This window comes from Rhyacophila brunnea, unplaced genomic scaffold (assembly GCF_057557595.1).
Source record: "Rhyacophila brunnea isolate RB1 unplaced genomic scaffold, BYU_Rbru_1.0 scaffold_13, whole genome shotgun sequence".
In the NCBI taxonomy this organism is placed as follows: Eukaryota; Metazoa; Arthropoda; class Insecta; order Trichoptera; family Rhyacophilidae; genus Rhyacophila; species Rhyacophila brunnea.
The window spans coordinates 34,381,717-34,401,579 of record NW_028232785.1 but is presented as its reverse complement, the minus strand read 5'-3'; the positions used below and the strand labels follow the sequence as shown (position 1 = coordinate 34,401,579).

Genomic DNA, 19,863 nt, shown 5'->3' with positions numbered 1-19,863 from the left:
TTAATAAAAACACCGTAGCTTTTTAGCTTCATTTTTCATTTAACTGTCACTGTCAGAAAAAGTGTTGTGTACTGTTATGGAATGGCGGGATCATTTATATATATAAAACACTTTTTATATTTTTACTGATTTTATTAGAAGGTAAATTTTATGATAAATATAGCAGATGACATTTTAATCAATAATTTGTATACAATGGTTTAACACAATGAATGCAGTCAATGCGTATTACTCTTAGGTTAGATTTAAACTAAACTGCATACAAACATTGAAATTGCATATGAAAATTTCAAACAATAGGAAGCGATAACAAATAAATATAAAAAGGTTTACCAAAACAAAACACGCTCGCTCATTTTATACCTGTTTCATTTTAACACATTGAAAATTTACATCTCTTTCATTTCTGGCAATGACCTAAATGACGCCTAATACGGCGACAAAATAATATGAAGAAAAAGAAAAAGGCTGTGTGCTTCTCTTCGTCTGACATAGGAAAAATGAGAGATAAAGAGAAATATTTATAAATATTTTATCCCGACAGATTCTGAAAAGGCCCAAAGTATACACTATACAGCAACCGATCGTGATTCCTTCTGTTTAAATTTTATACACGGGGTTAGCGTGCATCCCGAGTTGACGAGTTAGCCGATAATTATAAGACATTGTACCTACATCTTAGATTATAACCTACATAGATTGTAAGATATTTATTTTTTGAGAGTCAATGACCAATTGACCTAAGGGAGCAGCCGCCAATGCGTACGACCTTGTTCTTACACAATGCCCCAACACTGGATAATCAATGTTTTTATCATTTTTTTTCAATCTCAAAATTTTATCATTTTTCTTATTAAAATTCTAAATAAAATGATGGAACATAAAACTAAAATAAACATAATCTATCTTGCAGCGTATTCTTTTAGTGGGGAATTATGAAAATATACATGCATGAACCGATAAACTGGTGTTGGTTAATTTTCAACTCCAAATCATTTAAAAACAACAATTCAGGTTTATAATATAAACATACATTTTTCTATTCTCCATATGTTCGATAGTTTTACCGGAAATGTAGTTTTAATTTATTCCGGTAACCGGAAATACAACAAAATAACAATATAAAAGCACTTCACAGTATGAATCTTGTCATTTATTCAAGCATAGGATATATATATATATATATATATACATAGCATTCATAATATGGAATTACGAATACATATTATCATATTCGATGGCCGCGGCATAAGCGTCGATCTATAGCTTCGTGGGTCCCAGGTTCGAATCCTAGTGACATCAGTTTCTCGTAAAAACTATTTCTGTTAATACAACCTCCACTCTATGGAGGCCCATATGATTTTACTAGAATCGGACATGGTCAAGAAAAATATTGCATTCAAAAAAATATTCACTAACATATTGTGTTCATTACATGTCTTTTAAGACCAATAAGTCGTGAGCAGATGCAGATATAGAAATTCATTGCATTTATAAGGTTTGTCACCAGAATGTGTAATTTTACGTACTTTAAGATGAGCAAGGTGCGATCAACTTTAAAAGCATACATTGCTTTTACAAGGTTTTTGACCGGTTTGTGTCCTTTTATTGGCTCTGCGCGAAAAAAACATTGTATTCACATTGATCAGCAATTACGCCCATGTGAAACATTATGCAAATTAAATTACGAGATATATACTCATCTTCTCAAATAACTAGATGGGCATTTCTTGCAGAGAAAAGGTCTTCAACAGAATACTTTATTGTGTGTGTTTTAAGTGAAGTCCTAAGCATCTCTATGGGCATACGGTAAATTTATAAAATTATTTACTAGTATGTGTTATTTCATGTCATTTAAGATTATTAATTTTTTAAATTTAATTTGCATTTATGAGGTTTTTCACCTGTGTGTCATTTCATGGTTTTTAAGATGACTTAGTTGAGAACATCTATATGGGCATACCTTGCATTTGTAAGGTTTTTCACCTGTGTGTGTCATTCTATGTCTTTTAAGATGACTAAGTCGCGAGCATCTATATGGGCATACCTTGCATTTGTAAGGTTTTTCACGTGTGTGTGTCATTTCATGGTTTTTAAGATGACTAAGATGCGAGCATCTATATGGGCATACTTTACATTTATGAGGTTTTTCACCTGTGTGTGTCATTTCATGGTTTTTAAGACTACTAAGTTGCGAGCATCTATATGGGCATACCTTGCATTTATGAGGTTTTTCACCTGTGTGTGTCATTAGATGTCTTTTAAGAGAACTAAGTCGCGAGCATCTATATGGGCATACTTTGCATTTATGAGGTTTTTCACCTGTGTGTGTCATTTCATGGTTTTTAAGACTACTAAGTCGCGAGCATCTATATGGGCATACTTTGCATTTGTGACGTTTTTCACCTGTGTGTGTCATTTCATGTCTTTTAAGATCACTCAGTTGCAGGTATCTATATGGGCATACCTTGCATTTGTGAGGTTTTTCACCTGGGTGTGTCATTTCATGGTTTTTAAGACTACTAAGTTGCGAGCATCTATATGGGCATTCCTTGCATTTATGAGGTTTTTCACCTGTGTGTGTCATTTCATGGTTTTTAAGATGACTAAGATGCGAGCATCTATATGGGCATACTTTACATTTATGAGGTTTTTCACCTGTGTGTGTCATTTCATGGTTTTTAAGACTACTAAGTTGCGAGCATCTATATGGGCATACCTTGCATTTATGAGGTTTTTCACCTGTGTGTGTCATTAGATGTCTTTTAAGAGAACTAAGTCGCGAGCATCTATATGGGCATACTTTGCATTTATGAGGTTTTTCACCTGTGTGTGTCATTTCATGGTTTTTAAGACTACTAAGTCGCGAGCATCTATATGGGCATACTTTGCATTTGTGACGTTTTTCACCTGTGTGTGTCATTTCATGTCTTTTAAGATCACTCAGTTGCAGGTATCTATATGGGCATACCTTGCATTTGTGAGGTTTTTCACCTGGGTGTGTCATTTCATGGTTTTTAAGACTACTAAGTTGCGAGCATCTATATGGGCATTCCTTGCATTTATGAGGTTTTTCACCTGTGTGTGTCATTTCATGGTTTTTAAGATGACTTAGTTGAGAACATCTATATGGGCATACCTTGCATTTGTAAGGTTTTTCACCTGTGTGTTTCATTAGATGTCTTTTAAGAGAACTGAGTCGCGAGCATCTATATGGGCATACCTTGCATTTATGAGGTTTTACACCTGTGTCACCAACAATCCCGAACGTGTGAACCATTTTGTGACGTTGTAGAGCACTTCCACATCCAAAAACTGCGTTACAAAAGCTGCAAATCAAATTACGTGAGAAATGTACTACTCTTCTTAGAATAAGTCGAAGTTCCTTGGGAGTCTCTTGTTCTAAGATTTCTCCTTTAATGTTTTGTTCATCTATCGTCACTTCTGAATACTGTATGATTCTATCTTTGATTCCATCAGGCGAGGATTGTTGACGCCTGTCTATGTCGTAATGCTTTGTGAAAAAGCCTTTGGTAGAAACCTAGAAAAAACAAAAATAGTCGAAGTCGATATTATTTTTAATTAGATTTTAAACTGTTCCATTTTAGTTATTTTTTTCTAAGCTTATGCCTTTCAGCATCATCAGACATTATAAGTGTAGTGAGAATGAAAATTACGTTAAGAAATGGTAATAGTACCGACATAGATATTAAATACAAACAATGTTACGGAATTATCCGTAAATAGTTTTAAAAAAATTTACCTACATTTGATATTTAAAAAAAATGCACCAAACAGACTATGACACAATCGTGGTGCTACTCTTGGTGATATGTATAAATCTATTCTAGTTTCTAATGCAAAATTTTAGATTGCTGTGAATAAGATAGTTTCACTTTACTTTGTATATTTCTAATATTTCTTGATACAATAATTTAAGATCACCAGAATAACATACATACTATGAGGCAGTTTTGCACTCTGTCCGATAAAAAAAACATTGTAAGCTTCGTGTAGTAATTAGTAATTTCTGTGTCAGTTAGTTATTTGAGAGTGTGCATAGTGTAAGTGTGTTTTTGGAAAGTGTGCATAGAGTCGGAAGATGTTGAAAGGCGAAACCAATGTCACAAACAAAATTCAAATTGAGAGAGTTTGTATTCAAATTTCAATGAGCGACTTCGATCAACCGTTAAAACAATATTTTATTATACCATACTTGTGAATTCGTGAGGACACGCATACTAAGCGTCGGATAGGGACGGCGGTTATCCAAAGAGCGACACTCTCGAGAAGGAATGACTCGGTTTACATAATTTACACATATAAAATGTTATAGCATAAATATTTTTCGAATTAATAAAGTTTACCGGTTGAGCACATTTAAATTATGATCTGAGCAAAACAGCAAGTCGTATTATAGCTAAACAACTTAAAACCGGACCTGCGCAGAAGTACACTTACTTTTGTGCGCATATGGTAGGTGTACAAACGCTGTGTCCTTGTGTGAAAAGTCTATTTTACACGATACAATAGTATATTCACAGCTTACAATGATTATTTATATTATATATTATAGTTAAATTACCCAGTATTAATAATTAACCTATCATACTAATTAAGAAGTTAAAACTTTAACTAATGGCATAACAATACTCTCGGAAGCGCTTTCCAAATTTTAGTTACCATAGGCAATCGGCTTTTGTATTTTAAACTAAAGTAGGTAGGTATTGATTACTATAATTACTTTTTTCAATACGACTGGCTAGGAATAGTACGGAGATTTATTGAAATTTTAAACGTCAACCTTCGATAAAAATCGGCGAAAGATAAGCAAATGTTACAATATATAAAATTGAATATAGGTACCCCATGTCCTGGTGTGTAATCTGAGTGCGAACATCCAGGTTGAGGATCTTCATGAGAAAATGGTGGCATTTTATCTTCAGTGAATTCGCGCTTTATGTCAGTCTCAGCTTTGATACCAGTGACACCCGTCGCAGCGAACTGAAATAAACAACGTTTCATATAATTTGTTGTCAATATTTACATCTAACAAATTAAAATGTTTTAATCTAGGTGGAAGTAGACTGTTAAAATCCCATATAAATAATGCACACTAAACATAATCAGGCATATTATATTATATTGAGGGCTCGAAATGGATCGGAACTCCGTTCCGTCTCGCGGAAAAAATAATTTTACCGTTTGAGCTCTCATGGCCATATAACAAAAAATCAAACGAACCCATTTTTATAAAACACTTAAAATTAGATAACTGTGCTGCTTATATTTTGTTTTCAATAAAATAGATTTCAAAAAATCAAACGAACCCATTTTTATAAAACACATAAAATTAGATAACTGTGCTGCTTATATTTTGTTTTCAATAAAATAGATTTCAAAAATTTATTGAACTCTGCCTAAACTAAACCATATTATCGCTCTTAATAATAGGGGCTTTCCAAATTACTATTACTATTGCCAATCGGCTTTTTTATTTTAAATCAAAGTAGGCATTGATAACTTTAATTAAGTACTTTTTTTCCAAAAAAAGTCTTTCGTTTGTTATATATTTGATCAGAAGTGTTTTCAAAATTAATGAATTAAATATGTTCAATATATAAAATACCATAAAAATGTTAATATTTTATAAAGGAACGTCTCTCGACAATATGTCTGAGACGAATTCTAAAGTTTTTTTTTTACATATTATTCGTAACGGAGCTGATACTCTGGAGAGACTGGTAGTTTTGGGTAGCCTCCAAGGCAGATGAAGCAGAGGAAGAGCTGACTGAGGGCAGCCTTCACTCTGTCCTGATAGAAGCAGAGGATTGAGAGTTGTGGAAATTCTTGGTCGCTCAAAAGATGTTAACATTACAAGGTGGTCACTATCCTGAAGGAACATGAGGGAACGACAAAGAACTAATGGGAAACATTGAAAATGTACAGATGTATTGTGCTTTCATTTAGTGATAATAACCGTTTACACGTAAAAGTGCTGACTGTCGCCAATCTCATACAAATAGAAAGCGAGACGCGATGTTGTCGTTTTATGCTACTTTTTGACATGTCGTCAAAATCGGTTAACCTCAAAATGAGACTGCACGGTGTATTTGTTTTTTTTTCCAGCAGGTTTGCCACTGTCGCTCTACTACGCAGGCGAAGATATCAAACAAATCGCAACTGTCACGTGAAAATTCAGAAGCGGACTTTATTCATGCAAGAAATCTTGCATCTTGCACGATAATACATGTTTACATGTGCATTTTCTTTTTATATAATATAACGCGATAATACGTACTGTCAGCAGTAAATCAATGTACGTGAAAACGGGGTATAAAGCTATTGTTATTAATAGTAAAAAAAACTAACCTCGAAATTGCAAATGGGATCGTCACTTTTCTCTTGTTTTACACAAGTGCGGGCGTCAGGATTATTTGGATGCTTAATCATCGGTGCGTCAATCCAAGGTTTATCCTCTGCATTATACTGGTCTCCATCACAATATTCTCGCTTTACATCCATTTTTGCGAGAAAACATACGACATACACCTTTGTATCAACGTTTTCCAAACCATAGATACTTTCGCGCAATGTTGCCACCTTCATCTCACCGAAATTTATTATGCGCTCCAGAAAATTATGGTATTTCGGTAATTATTTTTATAGTGCGCGTTGCCATCTTTCTTAAAAATGTACAAATGGGTTTTATTGTTTCTCGCACAAAAAAACTGAGCTTTTGAGAAATTCCGAGGCTATTAATTTTATTCTCCATATTAAAACTGGCGTCCTTATTCTGAAACTTCGAAATAAATACTTACCAATGATTAAAAATTCTGACACATGGAATTTAAAAACTTTTCAAAATTGACTTACTTACTTCAAAAATACACTCCTAATATTATTGGGACCGCATAATTTTATAATTCCAAGACAAAAAGATGGCAGCACTAACTAGCTCGATGTCCTCTAATGTCTATGGTATATAGCCGTATTAGTCTATGGCCAGTACTGAAACACGACGCCATTGTGAAGCTTATTAAAGATTTTCGCATTTAATACACCACAAAATGGACGTAAAAACCGAGACAATCGATGAAATATTGCCTGACGAAACGGAGGAGGTGATCGTGGACGTTTCATACCAAAGGGACTTAACTCACTTCGAAGGCAAAGTTCGATTTGACGTGGCAGTCAAACAGGAAATTATTGATGACGACAGCAATATTTTCCACTTCAAAGAGGTAAGTCACTACCATCTTTAGATTAATAAAGCCTGAGCATAACTTTTTGCACAAGCAACTAGTGGTCCACTGCCATACTATTTATTGATAAAAAACTTGCAAGCAAAGTTTGGTATTCTATAATGACTCAAGAGTATAAATACCTAAGTTATTAGTTATTGTCGTTTAGAATCGACTGTCACATTGACAAAAGTCCTAGTGTATTATGATCAATGACATTATTAATGGACAACGCACTCATTATAGTAGCTAGCAAGTAAATTCGCGCATACGACATTCGCACGTGTATAGGTAGACGTCACGCAATTTCCATAATGCGATATCACGCATCGGGAATTTACAGCAATATCACCTTTATTGTAACGGCGTTAGAACAGTGTTTCTAGTGTCGAATGTTCATTTGAGTGAATCCGTTCGAACCGAACCATTCGGCAGACCCGACAAAAAAGTGAGTGTAATTTTTTTCCCCAGATGCTTCGTCCATATTAATGTCATTGATTATGATATTATTATACACAGAAGAAGTTTACTGAATTTGATCGTCACTTTCAATTATTATTAATAACACATAACCACTAAATCAGATGAACTCCAAGGTCTCCAAGATACGTTAAAATAATCTGAAACTAAGAATATTCCGACAAGTGAACACGACAGACGTGTGAGTTTGAGCACTTTATAGACAATAACAGGTCATCCAAAGAGAACGGGAGGGGCGGAAAGATAGGACCAGTCGTGAAATGTAACGGCTTTCCTCTTCAGTCGCCAATGGGTAAGTAGAAATAAGCACGACCATTCTTCAAAATTAACAACAATATTATCTAATATTGTTATTAGTACCTATTAGCGAATACTTAATAGTAAAGTTGATGATAATTTTTGTTAATCATGTCAGGTTAAAACTGTTTATTAGTACCTTCAAAGTAGTGCAGTAGTAATTTCAAACTCAATATGCTGTCGCCTGTTGTACACATACCGGTGCTTGTGACTAGTTGTCCGCCGTCTTTGGCTGTCAATCGCCATTGTTGAATTCAGCTATCTTTTTGTCATCGAATTATAGTACGCGGTCCAAGAAATGATAGTATTTCGGCAAAAAATATAGGACATGTTGAAAATATAAAAATATTCTAACCGGCGAATTCAAGTAATTCCATTTTACCATTTGACACAGGGAACTCTAGAAATAATGGGAACTGAAATACTTAACGGGTAAGGCGATAGCAAGTAACCGACTCGAGTAAGGAAGAACCGGGTTAAACTTACACACGTGTCAAGAATACGTTGTACGTCGAATACTGAAAACTGCTCTCGGTTTATGCATTTACGCTCATTTAATGTTGGTGTATTACACACACTATTGCACGTGCATAATGCGTGCTTTATTTTCGTAGGACACGCACACATTCAAAAACCCCGCATCAACATGCGGCGTATTGAATATAGCCTATCGGTATTCTATTTATTATCTGTTCTGTGATTTGACCTAACCTAATCTAACCCAACCCAACCTAACCTAACCGGCGAATTCAATTAATTCCATTTTTCAAAAATGTGGTATTTTTGACGTACTATACTTTTTTAATAGTACGTGGACCAACATGTACTATAATTATAGTTCGGTCAGCGCGCGACGGCGGAGAACCAGTCACAAGACCCTAAATACCTACCAAAGACGTTTCATTACCATTTAAATAAAACATTAACCAACATAATTGTGTCGATCAGATCCAGACTTGTCCAACCCACAAAACCGAAAAAACCGAGTTAGGCCATCCGCTCATGCAGAAACTAAAATCTGACGAACAGTGGTGATGGAACTCATAAACCGGCCAGTGACTGATCCTTCACGCACTGCGCTACTGAAACCTAATAATCCCATAACCTCAAACTGTTAAAACATTCCGTCTCAAGTAGAAAGCCGATACATTCGCAACGACTGGTCCTACTTTTTGCGCCCCTCCCATGGATGACCTGTCATTGCTTGACATTGTAATATATAGTGCTCATACTGACGCGTCTGTCGTGTTCACACAGTGAATTGCTTGATTTGGATAGATGATTATTCTTTCAGATTGTTTTAACGTATCTTGGAGACCTTGGAGATCATTTGATTTAGTGGTTCTGTGTTATTAATAATTAAAAGTGGCGGTCAAAGTAAGCCTTGACATAGGGAATGGTTTGATTTGGATAGATAAGTTGAATGATAAATAATACACTAGCACTAATACACTGTACAAATGTACCTAATGCATAGATTAATGCTACATATTTTTTGGAAATAAATATTACCACCGTTTTTTGTATGAAGGACTAGTCTGACTTTGACAGCTGATGAATAATAGGAATGTAAGTATATTATTTATAAATAACATTTATAGTTAATATATTTGATTTGAGATTTTTTTATAATTCAATTTGAAACAAGAAAGGGCGAAACAATATGTCAAGCAATCTGGGATCTGATTTTGACAGCTGAATAGTGGACCACTCGTTGGTTGTGCAAAAAGATATGCTCAGGCTTTATTAATCTAAAGATGGCGCTGCTCTGGCTGTTTATAATGATGATACTGTTACATAATAATAATAATGATGGTCTTTTCAGGAGAGTCAGAACGTTTTGATCAATATAAAGTCTGAGAATGAGAATGATAATGAGGAAGTCGTCATCAAAAAAGAATTTGTTGACAATGAATACCGCCAAATTAAAAATGAGTCTCCTCTGCCTGGCTGCTCTTATCCACAATACAAGCCTTTGGATCAGGTACGTTCAATTATAAAGGTTGTTTCAACTATTAAAAATAACACGTTAGCTTTTATACATTTCTTTTTATTCAAAAGATCGATACACAACATTTGAATATGATTTCAAGGCTGTTTTTATGGCACCGGGACAACTGAACGCCACGCAATTCAAAAATAAACAGACGTTTGGTACTTATAGGTACTTTAACAAAAATATTTACTTAATACTTTGGACGCTGAAGACGCACCTGGCGCGTAATGACCAGGCGGCAGATCGATGTAATTAACGTGCATTTTAAAGGTGGTAATTAAAAAATCATTATCTAGTCAGCAGCGAATGAGTATAATATTATTAGTTATATTTAAATTATTATATTATGATTTTAAGGTTGGTGAGAATTTAAATATGCACACGTAAATAATGATTTAATCGCGCATATGTTTAAGGCTATACCTCAGCTGAAGCATGGTCTAAAATGATCGTGACTAGGCGATGCGCGGATTGTGCAAATGACGCGAACCGAACAAAATATAATTTGTCATAAAAATTCATTCATTGTCATGTTTTCTTTTTTAAGTACATACGTAGTTTTTTATTCATCTTTACACAATTTAAGAATATTTTCATCCGACGCCATGACAAAACAAATCAACGTGCGGACACCTCGACTATCGCTAGCCGAAATTTCGTTCCACATACAGTTGAAAATTATTTTCCGTTTTACTTATGTACCTACGCTCTTAAGTTCCAACGAAAAAAAAACGTTTTATATTAATTTATATAAAGCCTTAGGCATGATAATTCTTAATTCGCAATAAAAAAAACATTATGTTAAGAGTAAAATGACTTAAAATTACTAAGTAGTTGATAGAAACTAATGAAAATTTCTCGTCTATGTTCTGTTTACGTGTCTACGACAGTGCGGCGTCCTATTGTCCTGGCGTCCAGTGGTCCCATTTCCGTTTTTTTCGTGCACTGCTGGCCATATATCATGAATAGCCAAAACAGTTTTGGCTTCCATTGCTTCAATTGTTCCTGAATTACCAGCATAAACTAGTAAATTCACGCAGTTTCACAAGAAATAATCAAAAGGTTTCAATTTGTAATTCAATTTGTCTAAATTTTTTATATTACTTACTGTTTTACACTTTAAATAGGTAATTCGAAAGTGACATTTTGAAGCCGAACAAAGCAACACTCTTGACAGCGTATAGACAAGATACGGCCTATTATAGGTTTATTCCTGCAATGTTCAGATACGAGAAATACTAAAATGGCTGTACCCATAATTTTTGTGAAAATAACTACAGAAATATGGGAATTTTGCAGTCGATGGGCAGTATTTTTGTTTTTAGTACATTGGTTGGGCCATTTATATTCCCATTCCACTCCTTATCTCCTCATCCACGTCCTAATCTCCAGTGTTATTGTCACCAGACAATCAATAAGCAATTACGGGTCATGAGAGACGGTGTTATAAATAACATTCAGTTGCACCTCGATAGCGGGCTTCTAATAGCGTCGCTTAAGTGATTGTCTCAATAGATACAGACTCATTAATAATTTATCATCATCATTCATACACCCTCACATATAATACATATAACTGTGTTACAAAGTGCGTGAGTGTACGAACTGGGAGACCCAAAACAACAATACCGTGCGAGTGACAGTTGAAACCAGACCACGGAGCTATCAAACATCATCACAAAAGTCAGTGTCTGGCATTCTGTTCCATCGCCCCCACCCTAGATCCGACCTCCTCATCTTCCCTTAAAATAATTCTTCTTCTTCGATGGCGCTACAGCTCAAGTCGAGCCCTGGCCTCCTCCACCGCTGTCCTCCAGCCAGAACGGTCCTCCGCACGTCCTTTCCAGTTCCCGACCTTTAGCAGCTGATTGGCATCCTTTGCAACACTATCACCCCATCGTGTGCGTGGCTTTCCCACTGGCCTTTTCCCCCCTGGGTTTCTTTCGAGGATCTTCTTCGGTATCCGTGACTCAGGCATGCGCTGGACATGGCCTGCCCAGTTTAGTCTCTGGAGTTTTATGAAGTTGGAGAGTTTTGTATCTTGGTATAAGCGGTATAGTTCCGTGTTCTACCTAATTCTCCACTCCCCACCATCATTCTTGGGTCCGTATATCCGCCTAATGATCTTTCTCTCAAAGCAATCCACCATTTCAGCTGCTTTCACATTTAACGTCCATGACTCGCACCCGTATGCCACGACTGTGCGTATGACGGTTTTATAGAGCCGCTTCTTAGTTTTTCTGTGGACATTTCTGGATTTGAATATGGGCAGCAATGAGAAGTACGATTTATTTGCAGCGGTTATTCGGGCTTTTATTTCTTCCAGTTCCTCGTTTTCTTTTGTGATATTGGAACCCAGGTATGTGAACCGGTTGACAACCTCAAATTGATGGTTTCCAAAACTGGAAGTTTGGCCTAGCCTACTCTGATTTTGTCGGCTTTGTACCATGACTTTAGTTTTGTTTTCATTTACTCTTAGGCCAATCTCTAGTGCGGCCCTTTGGAGGTGGTCAAATTCTTTCTTCACAGTCTGTATGGATCTACCCATCATGTTGATGTCGTCTGCGTAGCCAACCAATTGGCTCGGTCTGCTTAATATAGTGCCGCTCCTGTTCACTTGAGACTTTCTGATAGCGGATTCGAGGGCTAAGTTGAACAGCATGGGGGCCAATCCGTCTCCTTGCTTAAGACCCCGAGATACTTCGAAGCCCTCCGTCAGTTGGCCATTCACCTTCACCTGGGAGAGTGTATTCAGCAGTGTGATTCTAACAAGCCTGACTAGTTTTGGTGGGATTTCAAAGTCCAGAAGGACAGTGAATAGTTTTTCCCGGTCGATGCTGTCATATGCCTGCTTAAAATCAATAAAGAGCTGATAAATGTCCACATCGAATTCCCAGCATTTGTCCAGTATTTGGCGAACTGTGAAGAGCTGATCCGTTGTAGACCTTCCTGCTCTGAAGCCAGCTTGGTATTCACTTACTATGTTTTCCGCGTAGCCTTCCAGTTTTGTCTTCAGGATCATTGTCAATACCTTATAACTTGTGCTCAGGAGTGATATCCCTCTGAAATTTTCACATCGCAGTCTGTCTCCTTTTTTATATATTGGACAGATAACGCTGATCTGCCAATCCGCTGGAATGCTTTCAGACTCCCAGATTTTAAGCATTAACTCATGCACTGCTGCTATTAATCGGTGTCCACCATACTTTAGAAGTTCTGCAGGGATGTTATCGGCTCCTGGTGCTTTATGATTCTTTAGTGTCATAATAGCTCTTTCGGTTTCACTAAGCGTGGGTGGAGAGACGCATGGTTCGTTGCACTGGTGCTGTAGTCGCGGATCCGGTGGAGTATTTTTATCCTGTAGGTTAGGGTTCAGGAGTTCCTTGAAGAATTCCATCCATCTTCGTTTAATTCCTTCTTCATCACCTATAATCTCTCCCGTTTTCGTCCGGCATAGGCTGGTGGTGGGTATAAATCCTTTTTTGAAAAAGTTGACCCCTTTGTATGCGTCTCTCGATCTGTTATTCCTAAAGTCGTTTTCCATTTTAAGCACTGTTGCGTTTAGGTATGCTCGCTTCTTTGTTGTTATAGTTTTGTTGGCCTCTCTTCGCGACTGCTCGTACTTAGCTCTTTTCTCTCTTGTTGGTCTCTCTAAATATATTTGTCTATCTTCATTTCTTTTCTGTATGGCTGCTGAGCAGTAAAAGTTAAAATAATTACCGTCCACTAAAAAAGCTCAACCATACGTCAAAGAATCATTTTCGTCAAATAAGTCAGATACGGGGTATTGCCATTAGAGCATTATTAGGTAGTATCAATAGGGAATACAATCATATTTTATTTATTTTATTATTATCGAATTGAACATACCAACTCTATTCTCATTGTAGATTCCTATCGAGCAATATTACACAGTACGTCACTGTAATACACTGGACATCATTAAAAAAGATATAGTTGACAATAAGAAGGCACAAGCAACCAATGAGATCAAAAATATGACAATACGCTACTCCGAACTAACTACGGATATACCAAACATCAAACAGGAAGTTCAGAAACTATACTTGCCAAAGGTGGTTCGAATAGAACTGAGAAGAGTTACATATTTTCCGCGTAACTTTATTTGTAATGATTGTTATGGAGTGTTTGGATCTGTCAATCATCTTAAAAGTCACTCTAATTCATGCGTGAAACATCAGCAGGTGTTTAAGTCACATAGTGCTGAACTAAATGAATGCAATGGTCGTTCATATAAAATTTCGCAGCGTGTTCGCCAGAAGATTGGCAAAAAACTACATCAATGCGATGTGTGCTTTAAAAAATTTCAGATACTTAGTAAACTCAAAAGACATAAAATATCACACACTGGTGAAAAACCACATCAATGCGATGTGTGTTTTAAAAAGTTTAGAGCCAATAGTGACCTCAAAAGACATAAAATGACACACACTGTTGAAAAACCACATCAATGCGATGTGTGTTTTAAAAAATTTAATATTATTAATCTTAAAAGACATAAAATAACACATTCTGGTGAAAAACCACATCAATGCGATGTATGTTTTAAACAATTCATACTCCTCAGTACTCTCAAAATACATAAATTGACACATACTGGTGAAAAACCACATCAATGCGATATGTGTTTTAAAAAATATCTGCACATTAGTAATCTCAAAAGACATAAAAAAACACATAATAGTGAAAAACTATATCAATGCAATGTATGTTTTGAAAAATTTCTACAAATTAATGATTTGAAGACCCATCAAATGACACATACTGGTGAAAAATCACAACAATGCGATGTGAGTTTTAAAGAAGATAATCCGCAAATTGGCCATTTAAAAAGACATAAAATGACACACACTGTTCAAAAACCACGTCAATGCAAAGTATGTTTCGAAAAATTTCAGTCAATTGGTCTTCTCAAAAGACACGAAATAACACATAGTGGTGAAAAACCATATCAATGTGATGTGTGTTTTAAAATTTTTATAGCAAATGGTGATCTTAAAAAACATAGAATGACACATACTGGTGAAAAACCACATGAATGCAATATGTGTTTTAAAACATTCAGACAATTTGGTCATCTCAAAATACATAGAATGACACATACCGGTGAAAAACCACATGAATGCGATGTTTGTTTGAAAAGTTTTCTAGAAGTTGGTTCACTTAAAAGACATAAAATGACACATACTAATGAAAAACCACATAAATGCGATGTGTGTTTAAAAAAATTTCAACAAATATCCAATCTCAAAAGATATCAAATGACACATACTGGTGAACATCCACATCAATGCAATGTGTGCTTTAAAAAGTTTATTGCAAATAGTGATCTCAAAAGACATAAAATGACACATACTGGTGAAAAACCACATCAATGCGATGTATGTTTTAAAAGTTTTCATATAATTAGTACTCTCAAAAGACATAAAATAACACATTCTGGTGAAAAACCACATCAATGCGATGTATGTTTTAAACAATTTACAGTCCTCAATACTCTCAAAATACATAAATTGACACATACTGGTGTAAAATCACATCAATGCGATGTGTGTTTCACAAAATTTCTGCTAATTGGTAATCTCAGAAGACATAAAAAAACACATTCTAGTGAAGAACCTTATCAACTTACACAAAATGCTGGTGAAAAATCATAAGAATGCTATGTTTTTAAGAAATTCTCCAAATTGTTCATCTCAAAAACGCTAAAATGACACATGCGGGTCAAAAACGACAACAATGCAACATGAGTTTCAAAAAAAAATCTGTCAATTAATCATCTCAGACCCGGAATAACACATGGTGGAATACGGAATAACAATGGTAAAACTACATTAATGCGATGTGTATTTTAAAAAAGTGCATGGCAAATGGTGATCTTAAAAAACATAAAATGACACACTGGTGAAAAACCATATCAATGTAGTGTGTGCAAAAAGTTTCTGGAAATTAGTCATCTCAAAAGACATCATAAAATGAAACATACTGGTAAAAAACCACATCAATACGATGTGTGTTCTTAAACATTTAGATACATTGTTCATCTCGAAATACATAGAATGACACATACTAGTGAAAATCGACATCAATGTGATGTGTTTTAAAAAGTTAATTATAAAATAGTGATCTCAAAAGACATAAATTACTCATACTGGTGAACAACTAATTATCCATCCTAAAACACATAAAATGAGACTGGTCCATATCAAGGCGATGTGTGTTCTAAAAATTTTCTGATAATTAATAGACTCAAAGTACATAAATTGAGACATACATACAAGGAATCTAGCTTGCCATTAATTTCTAAAATTGATGAAACATTGCAACTAGAAACGCCACCCTCGCTATATTTTATTTTATTGTTTTTATTATAATCTAATGATACTTCTAGCGATGACGAAGCCTTAAACTTGTATGTTGCAATATTTTTAATTTTCTTGAAATTTTATTAGCCACTTGTTTAGTCATAGTATGTAACTTGTTTAATTGATTTTCATTACATATTTTAAAAAAATGTTTACTAATAAACTAATTTAAACATCTTATGCCAAGTAGCCATTGACAAGTCGTAATTGTGACCATTGCTGATACAGTGACCAGTATCGACGCCAAATAATTGGTTCGCAAGTTGGTTGAATAGCTAAAACCTAGACTGTTACGGTTCGCTTATGAGTACCATTACGTTTAAATTGCTATAATTAAATAAACTGTTTTCTAGTTGTTATTAATTAAAGGCTTAGATGCTCTTGGGGAAAAATCGTGCAACATGTTGCGGGACATGACGCGCAACATCTACGTCGATGTTTCGGGAACAATGCCGCGGAACATATTGCTAGTACACATAGGACTCAAATCAATTATCGGAGAAATGTCGCTCAATGAGGTTACGTCAGTCAGTGCTGCGTACATATTTTAAAGATTCCATTCCAGAAATAAACTATTATAACCACCAAGCCTTACGCCATGCGATAATTAAATAATGTTGCTATATGTTTAATGTTTAAAAATATTTCGGGCACCTTCGACTAATTCCTATACAAAATCATTGGTGTCTTATTAATTTATTGTCACTTTAAAGGTTTTTAGTCTGAGGTAAGTGAAAGTACAGTATATTTTCACAAAATATACTGATTTGAGTATCACGTAGTTAGGTTGGTCGCTATATTTTTTTGGTTTTATATTATTATCATATTAAGCAAATATTGTTTTACTATAAGAGCTTGTCAATAAAATATTATAAAAATATCTTGTTTTAAAATTAAAATTAGATAATAAATTTTATGCATTTTTCTGTAAGTACTAATTAATAGAAGATACAAATTAAATAGGTAATTGCTGTATTAATTTTCGAATATGCAGTGGTCGATAATATTATTACTTTAAAATTCAGGTTGATTCCTCTAATCAGTATGAGGCACAAGCGAAGCGACAACGTGCAACATGTCCCGCGTCACGTAGAAAAGTCGCACTAGTAGTGCAACGTTGCGGCGGCACGTATACTCAATGTTGCGCGTACTCGAATACGAGGCTTTATAAAGTTTGTGAACCCAGTTAAAAAAAAAAAACTCCCCACAACCAGATCACTGCGTTCCGATCTTTTGTCTGGAGAGTGGTAATTTAATCTATGATTCGGGAACGCTGGGGTCGTTTCTAGGTAAAGTAAGAATAATATTCATGTGGTTTCTGTGTCAAAGCGAACATGATCGCGGATATGGCTGGTGCCACATATGACAGTGCCGGCTATAAAAAAACGCGAACTTATTCGCCTGTCTTTGAAGACAGAATGCCACTGAACACTGGTCCAATAATTAGACATTTAGCATATGATTGGTAAGTGGTAATGTTAAACTTTCAATATATTAAAAAAAATAGTAAGGTTTATTTTTGCAAAAAAAGTCGCGGCCTCTCACTTGCCGCCTTATAAAACCTCCCGGCACAGATCAGGTTTTAAAGCCTGGGTGTTTGTGATTATTTCACTACTAATTTTTTTTATTAGTTCACATTTTTGCTTGCTATCATGAGGGACGGTTTCTATTCCCGGCGTCCTAAAGAATTAAAATTTATATGGGTCTGTCAATTACCTACGTGGTCGCAGCGACGACATATTCTAGGTCATAACTGTTAACTCAAGTCAAGCCTATCTGGCACCATATTTGTTTTAATGTAAATCTCATGTGAACTTCCTGAATTTTGATTTGTGATGTCCACAATGTTTTGTTTTCTTAAATAAAATATTCTGACAACACTTCTGTAATCAAGCCTCATGACCTGACGTAGTGTTAAAAAAATATATAAAATAAATAAAAAATCTATAATCCAATGTTTTAATTTATTGTCAATAAGGAAATAATAAATGCGCATAGAAGAGCGTATAAAAAATGATGAGGAATATGTACATAATGGGAATATAACAATTACGTTTGACTGGCAAAGATAAGTGTGCACTATTTATGTCCGATCTAAAAAGCCTACCTCCACCTTTCGCCACTGTTGCATTGTATGTTAATTAAAATAAGTTTTCATCCATTTAAACGTAATTACATAAGTACATATTTTATATGAGGGGTATAGAAGCAAAGGCAGCAATCTTGAAAAATTGGCAAAATAACCTATGAATGCAGAAATATAGAGCTGCTCATTTTGCACATGGTAAAACAATATTTGAGGCGCAACCTTGCATTCTTTCATAAAAAAATACCTTAAATTATTCACATTAGAAGCAAAGGCTGCATTCTTCTATACCTATTCAATATTATTCCCATACAAAAAAGTCACGTGACAAAATGGGCGCTCGGTACAATTTGGGAGCAAACACAGCAAACTTTCAAATAGTTAGGTGCAAATACAACAATCATATATTTAGAAGCACATGTAGCAATATTGACTATTATAAAAAAAGTGTAGCAAAATTACTGATTTTTATTATAAAGATTATCTTTTTAACATTATTTCTACATTGAAAAAAAAACAAAAAGTTTTGTATTAAACTTATCTGCCTTAAATTAGCTTTTTAGCCTTTTCTCCAAAATACTGTTTTGGTAGAAAGCTGCTTTTGCTTCTTTACCCCTCATATGTGTTAAGATATTTTAAGTTTGGAGACATTGTGGTGGTACCTAGTCACCAGTTTGGATGTAGGTGATTATGGATGATGACGAAGGAGATGTGAAGAACTAAATTAGTCTGATATTGTAGAATCCGTGTTTATTTGTGAGTTTTGACAAAAGTACAGTGATACTATTGTAGATATAGATACATAAGCTACCTATCTACCAGGGCTCGAAATGGACCGGAACGCACCGGAGCGCCGTTCCGATTATTAAAATCTCGTAGGAAAATAATTTGACCGTCCGAGCTAGATCGGCCATAAAACAAAAGAACCTAACACTTATTTTTATAAATATTTAGATAACTATGTTCATATTTTCGTAAAATCATCTAGCGCTCCGGTTCGTAAAATTTTCCATTTCGAGCGCTGCTTCCTACAATATAACAGAGAGCTAGGGATGATTATCCGAAGTACCTAAGTAATAAGTTCTCTAGCAAGATACAATGTGGACTGAGCTACGAGTGAGACATATTTTGTTCGATCGTTCTAGCCTTTTTATTTAACCCAACACGGTTAAAATAATCGCCTATACAAAATTAGTAGGAAATTAATAATGTTACTGGGGTGAAAAGGTGCATACGTGGAAGAAGTAATTTGACTGTGTGTTAATTTAGTGTGAGGTTTAGTTGTCAAATAGGGTTCATGTCAACTGATTGATGCTCACCATAGATTTCGATCTGCTAGAGCCAGGTTAACAGCTGTTATTATCCTATATCCTT

At 35.1% G+C, this 19,863-nt stretch overlaps 2 protein-coding genes across 2 annotated transcripts; one reads left to right on the top strand and one right to left on the bottom strand.

The window, feature by feature from the left end:
- Positions 1 to 1,605: 1,605 nt before the first annotated feature.
- Positions 1,606 to 6,563, bottom strand: LOC147077361 (uncharacterized). Its single transcript, XM_085941070.1, has 4 exons — positions 6,373 to 6,563; positions 4,867 to 5,004; positions 2,720 to 3,541; positions 1,606 to 1,614 (listed from the first exon to the last, which is right to left on the bottom strand). Exons 1-4 carry the CDS (start codon positions 6,523 to 6,525, stop codon positions 1,606 to 1,608), a joined length of 1,122 nt encoding a protein of 373 aa, XP_085797196.1. The 5' UTR covers positions 6,526 to 6,563.
- A 507-nt stretch (positions 6,564 to 7,070) lies between these two features.
- Positions 7,071 to 16,954, top strand: LOC147077360 (uncharacterized). The gene is made up of 4 exons (XM_085941069.1): positions 7,071 to 7,244; positions 9,847 to 10,005; positions 13,908 to 14,133; positions 16,773 to 16,954. The coding sequence occupies exons 1-4, from the start codon at positions 7,071 to 7,073 to the stop codon at positions 16,952 to 16,954; spliced, it is 741 nt and encodes a 246-aa protein (XP_085797195.1).
- Positions 16,955 to 19,863: the final 2,909 nt, after the last annotated feature.

Bases quoted from the DNA above. Each gene is read 5' to 3' on its own strand.
- LOC147077360 (XM_085941069.1), top strand. From the start codon at position 7,071: ATGGACGTAAAAACCGAGACAATCGATGAAATATTGCCTGACGAAACG. The intron at 7,245-9,846 runs GTAAGTCACTAC...TGGTCTTTTCAG, and splicing joins ATATTTTCCACTTCAAAGAG to GAGAGTCAGAACGTTTTGAT. The intron at 14,134-16,772 runs GTAACTTTATTT...TATTAATTAAAG, and splicing joins AAGAGTTACATATTTTCCGC to GCTTAGATGCTCTTGGGGAA.
- LOC147077361 (XM_085941070.1), bottom strand. From the start codon at position 6,525: ATGGATGTAAAGCGAGAATATTGTGATGGAGACCAGTATAATGCAGAG. The intron at 5,005-6,372 runs GTTAGTTTTTTT...TGTTTATTTCAG, and splicing joins ATCCCATTTGCAATTTCGAG to TTCGCTGCGACGGGTGTCAC. The intron at 3,542-4,866 runs GTACCTATATTC...TGTTTTTTCTAG, and splicing joins ATTACACACCAGGACATGGG to GTTTCTACCAAAGGCTTTTT.